The 5,661-nt window shown below is 41.4% G+C and overlaps 1 protein-coding gene across 2 annotated transcripts in view; it reads right to left on the bottom strand.

Moving 5' to 3' along the window:
- usp43b (ubiquitin specific peptidase 43b) overlaps nucleotides 1-5,661 on the bottom strand; it is an 81,387-nt gene that overhangs the window by 36,462 nt on the left and 39,264 nt on the right. For both annotated transcript variants that reach the window (XM_034893889.1, XM_034893890.1), the window contains exons 5-6: nucleotides 3,563-3,698; nucleotides 2,720-2,864 (exon numbers count right to left, since the gene is read on the bottom strand). In XM_034893889.1, coding sequence (XP_034749780.1) covers nucleotides 2,720-2,864; nucleotides 3,563-3,698 — 281 coding nt within the window. The remainder of the gene's footprint in view (nucleotides 1-2,719; nucleotides 2,865-3,562; nucleotides 3,699-5,661) is intronic.

The following is a 5,661-nucleotide window of genomic DNA, read 5'->3' as shown; positions in this document are numbered from 1 at the left end:
GGGGGAGCACTGCCCTATGCAATCATTGAGCAACATGATTAGAGGAGTAAGAAAAAAAAGAAATTGTATTTTCTAAAGGCACAACAGCAGTGTGCGAGTGGAAATCCACGTTCAGGCCTGTGAGAGAACACAACCGGTTTGTTTACGACACAGAGGAAACAACAAGGGGGCACTACGCACTGAGGTACCTCACATTTTGCCTCACTGGGTGAAAAACAGACGAAACGAAGACATAAATCTGATCTGCACAGGGGGGATGTAATTTACAGAGCTCTTTGGGAAGTTATATTCTTCTTAATGTGCTCTCCGAGGGCCCCCTGCAGTAAAATGGATTCCCTGAGGGATTCATTAAGCAAAGTAAATTAATCAGATGGGTTTGTTTGCTTACTGATCTGGGCCGAGATCCACAATAAAAGGTCCCATTCAGCAAAAAAAATTACATTTCAATGTCTTAAGAAAATGATATAGCAGGTCAAGGGGCAAATATTTGTTTCCACATTCTTGATGTCAGACAGCACTACTTAAACAAAAACTCTCTTTAAAACAATATTTTAGGAAAATGCGTGTAATGTGACTATCATTTTTTCAAAGTTTTTGTTACTTTTTTCAAAGTTTTTTATCACTTTATTCCAACGTTTTTTTCACTTTTTCCCAGTTTTTAAAAACAGGTCGAATTTGACCCGAGGACAACAGGAGAATGATGACTAATGATGGTTATTACAAAGTGTTACCTTTGTTTTTTATATGTCCAGCATGTAGTCTGAATCTAAACCTTTAATAACAACAGAACAAAAACAACATTTGGACTCTTTTTTTAAATTATTTATTAAGAAATGTTTACAAAGTGTTGCACTGATGGGGACAGACGGGAATTCATCGTACAGAGATGTTAGGACATACGAGCGATTTACAAATTAGTGCAATTAGGTGACTAGGACTTGAAGCACTTGTGTAAACATTTGATGAAATCTGGAATAACACCTGTGGGAAAATGAGTGGAAACACGAGCGGTGGCTTCGTGGATGCGGCGGTGCGGCGACCCCGTTATTTCTTAGACTCTGAAACAGATGGAGACAGAAAGTGTTAGTGTTAGTTATAGGAGGAGTTAGTTATTACTCTGGGTTTGTCTCTTTAAAACCACTTCCGGAAAACTTCTCTAACCCCTAAACTCGTAAAAAGTTTATTTAAAAAAAAATTCATTACATTTAATAAAGTCATCACGTGTTCATTAATGTTGTCAGTTTCTTTTCATGCCACATTCAACTTCTACTCTTCTACATTTTAGAGAGGAATATAGGACTTTTTACTCCACTAAAGTCATCTGACAGCTTTAGTTGCTAATTATTTAACAATTTCAGGATGTATTCAACTCATCTCAAGCGTTGATTGTCACGATATTGACGTGTGAAAGTGTCCCGACGTTTAAATAAAGAGTTGCACGTTCTTACCTCCAAGGTTGAGTTGAGACAAATTCAGCGCCAGGTCGTTCCTGTAGATGGACCTTAGAAATCCGATGGTCATATCCACCACCTTCTGTGGCTCGTGTTGCACCATCAGGTCCACTGTTTTAAACCTATTTGCACCTTCCAGTTGGCTTCTTATTACTGACGAATTGTTTTGCAAGTGCCACTTGAACATGTCGAAATCCTCCGCTCCCAAGTTCTGCAGCACAGTCAGAAGCATCTGTTTGACTTCAGGCATGCTGTTTAGATGAGAGGACAGATTTCATTTCAGATGATTCTCTAAAAGTAAATATGAATAATAAAAATATACATACAAATAAAAATATTAAATTAATGAGTTGATTTCAGGATTCAGATTGATCTTCATTTGAATGGTTGATTCATAACCCTGACATGCTCAACATTATTATCTTCCCAAAATGAGGAACTCAGGACTGACCTGTTTTACTGGATTACATTCAATTTCACAGTTAAACGGCAGGCTCGCCCCCCCCCCCCCCCCCCCCCCCCCCCCCCGCTCTACTGTCTTCTTTCAAGTATACCTAAGTAATAATTATAATATGAGTTACTGTAGTGAGTTTGCGATTATGTGGCTAGAGATTTTTCTTTCTTTCTATCTACCTTGATCTTGAGCTCTACTTGTTGCACCCGCCACAACCACTAATCACTTCATGCTCATTATTGCATAATGAACTATCTACATTTAGAGACTTTTGGAGCAAGTACTAGCTACTTTCATCAGAAAGTTGTTGGCAACACTGGCCCCAGCTCCCCATCCAGCTCCTCGACCGGAGCACAAAGAGGGGGAAACAGACCTTTTGGTTTCGGAGGAAGAAATAAAAAAGATGGCTAAAACTTACTGATCAACAGCCATCGTGTCTCAGCTTGTCTCCGTTCGCTCTGTTCTTCTTCTACGCCAAGATGAAGGAACTGGAGGACGACGCGGCGAGACTGACAGTGCAGATGCAAAAGTTTCGCAATACGCAACCAATCAGAGCAGACTGATGGCTTAAAAAGACAGGCGCTAACACATTTTAGATTGAGGGTGAATACAGGAATATAGAGACAGAGAGTATGAGAAAAAGTGTTTTTTTAACATTGAAGCATACAAACCAGCTCTCATTGGAAAAAAAACACCTAAAACCTTAAATGTAGGGAAATCTATGAATGTAGTAAGACCAACATTTTAGGACAATAATGTAGTAACTACAAATTGCTTGAAACACTCCACTTTCCGGCTTTATTCATGCAGATACCTGATATCCGTGCTGAGCCTCCTCTGATGTAAAGGGGCGGAGCCTGGAAGGCGTAGATGACGTCATTCTCAGCTATGCTGGTCAGATCCTCCTGATCAAAGAAGGAGCGCTGGAACCCTGTGGAGTAAACCTCCGTCAGGATCACCTGGAGACCAACACACGCACACGCACACACACACACACACGCACACGCACACGCACACACAGTGTTTCCATTATTACAGTGCAACTTGATGGAGCTCCATCTGTTGCATTTCTACTCCCTTTAATTGATTCAATTCAGATTTAGCTTAACACTTGTGTAACACTTCTACTACTAGCTCAGTCCGTAGGGAGTTGGGTTGGAAATTGGAGGGTTGCTGGTTTAAGTCCCCCGTACGGACCAAAGTACAGCGTGTGAATTGGTAGCTAAAGCGATGTAAATTCACCTCCTGGGCACCGCAAAGGTTCCCTTGTGCAAAGCAACAGATGTGTCCTCTTGTCAAAAGTGACACTGAAATTGCATTTTACCTCAAATAACAAAAATTTGAATTTTAAAACAAATCCATCAAAATCACTAAATAAAAAGAAAGAAATTACCTTAAAATAAATCAACGAAGAAGGCGTAGTAAAGTCGGAGGTCAAAAGTAGATTAGACTCTAGCCTAGGCCGTTTAAAAATTGCATTGCAAGACATTTTGTTATCAACCTTTTTCTTGTTTTGGGGATTTTGGGCCTTTATTTTTACAGACATAAAAGGGGAGAGAGAGAGGGAACAACGCACAAATCTTCACACATTCATAACAATGTTTGCATCGTTACATCCCTAGTTATCAGCTGGTTATTTCCTCCTGCTTTACATCACCTGGTCTGGGGAAATTTTCCCCTCGTCAGCCACCATCCTTCTCAGACCGGCCACGGAGCCAAACAGGGGCACAGCCAGCCCGACCCGCAGGTACCGCTGTCCTTTGGTGCTGAACACCAGAATCACACACAGCAACCTGCCCCGGAGGAAGACAAACCATCAGGGACGGGGGGAAAAAGACCGACAAACCATCTCGACTGCCGTGCCATTTCTACCACAGCTACTCCTCTACGGCCAGGAAAGGACAAAAGAAGACTTTCATGAATAAATCAATACATTTTAACATTAATAATAGATTATTAGGACTTGGTTTTATGTGTGCCAAATAATGGAATCTCTTTGCAATTTTAAAAACCTTGAGCGCTTAGCTCTGAGCTCTCCACAGGCAGGGCTGACGTGGGCAGGGTGATTGGGACATAATGGCTTCTCTGAACAACACGGAGGAGACACAGAGCCACCCGGCAGCTGCCTGTGGAGGTCTGTGGACGGGAGACGGCAGCTAGGGGAATAGAAAGCAGGGATCCCGAGGTTTACCAAGTCAATAAAGCGCCAATATTCTGCTCATTTTCAGGTTCATAATTGTATTTTGAGGTTGTACCAGAACATGGTTTTCATTTTCATTTTCATTTTTGTAGTACTGCACATTGCCACAAATCCTGTTTTTACCCTGTGTGTGTTTAGGTGTCTGTATAGCAACAGAGTGAGACATCTCACTTCTTTACTATCTTTGTTGGGAGTGGCACATGTGATTACTCGCACATGACTTCTTCTAAACGAGGGCACACTTGTGGAATACCTGCAGAACAGGGACAGGAAGTAGTTCTTTGGGAGATTTTGGTGAACTAGTGTGTGTTGTAGCAGTGTTTTGCCACTGAGAACGAGCCAGCATGCTACAGTTAGCATGCTACAGCTCGGCCTGTGACGAGGAAAGTTTAGTAGATTCTGACCAGTTCACCCGGAGACTGAAGGCAGAGGACATACATAAACCGAATCTCACTCAAACAGCATGGATAGTTTTCCAAGTGTGTGGAAGCACCAGAGAAACAAAATAACACCCCAAATCCCAGAAAAAGGGATTGATTTTATATCAAGGGAACTTTAAGACTTTAAGACCTTTTTACACCTCCTGTTATCCTCAAATTTACAAACACCCCTTATCACAGGGCAATTTAAACATCCACAAATGATTGTAATTACAATGATCATCCCCCAATTAACCCTTAGGTCCTCTTCCCGTCGACCATTAACTTGTCCTTCCGGGTGAAAATAAGAAGACTGACTTCTCTTTCTTCATTTTAAAGGTCTTTTTTTTGGCATTATAAGCCTTGATTTGATCGGACAGCTTAGATGTTAATGTGTAGAGACAAGAAGAATGGCATGCGGCAAAGGGCTGCGGGTTGGAATCGAACCCACGGCTGCCACGGCAAGGACTGAGCCTCTGCATTTGGTCATGCGCTCTACTAAAAGTGCTTTTTTCCGACATTTACGCCATTTTATTCAATGCCTTTGATGCTATTTTAAAAGATTTTTTTCATGGTAAACAACCCAGTTTATATGACATTATACCTAATTCTTTAGTTAAAAAAGAAGCAATTATTAATTATTTTTACTAATAGTTAAGAGCGCCAAGTTAAGATTGTTAAAAGAGAGCGTTCCTCTTCCTATAGGAAGAGAATCACTCTTTCAAATCCTGCTGGTCCTTTTTATTTTTTTGCGTTCTACCCACTGCAGCTGTACGGTAATTATTGCAGAAATAGCCTATAAAGTTATATGATTGGTCCAGTAGTGAATGTTCAGAGCCCCAGTGCCGGTCCACAGCCCTGGGGTTGGCACCCTCCGATTTAAGGGACCAGCTGGGCTTATATTCTCCGAGCATATCAGAAATTTATTTTGGCCCTTAAGCCCTAAAGTGATTCATAAACCTGCAGCAGGTCTTTGAAGATTGTCCTGTGACTAAAGCGTAACATAATTGTACGGGTTCCTATCAGGCGCACAGCTATTGTTAAATCTGGACATCTGAAGATAAACAACATCTACTGAAGCAACGTGTTTACTCCTGTTTTGGTGATTTCTTCTTTTTTTTGGGGGGGGGGGGGGGG

The sequence above is a fragment of the Etheostoma cragini genome, chromosome 15 (genome assembly GCF_013103735.1).
Source record: "Etheostoma cragini isolate CJK2018 chromosome 15, CSU_Ecrag_1.0, whole genome shotgun sequence".
NCBI classification, from domain to species: domain Eukaryota; kingdom Metazoa; phylum Chordata; class Actinopteri; order Perciformes; family Percidae; genus Etheostoma; species Etheostoma cragini.
The sequence above is the reverse complement of the archived record's forward strand: the minus strand, read 5'-3'. Positions and strand labels throughout refer to the sequence as shown.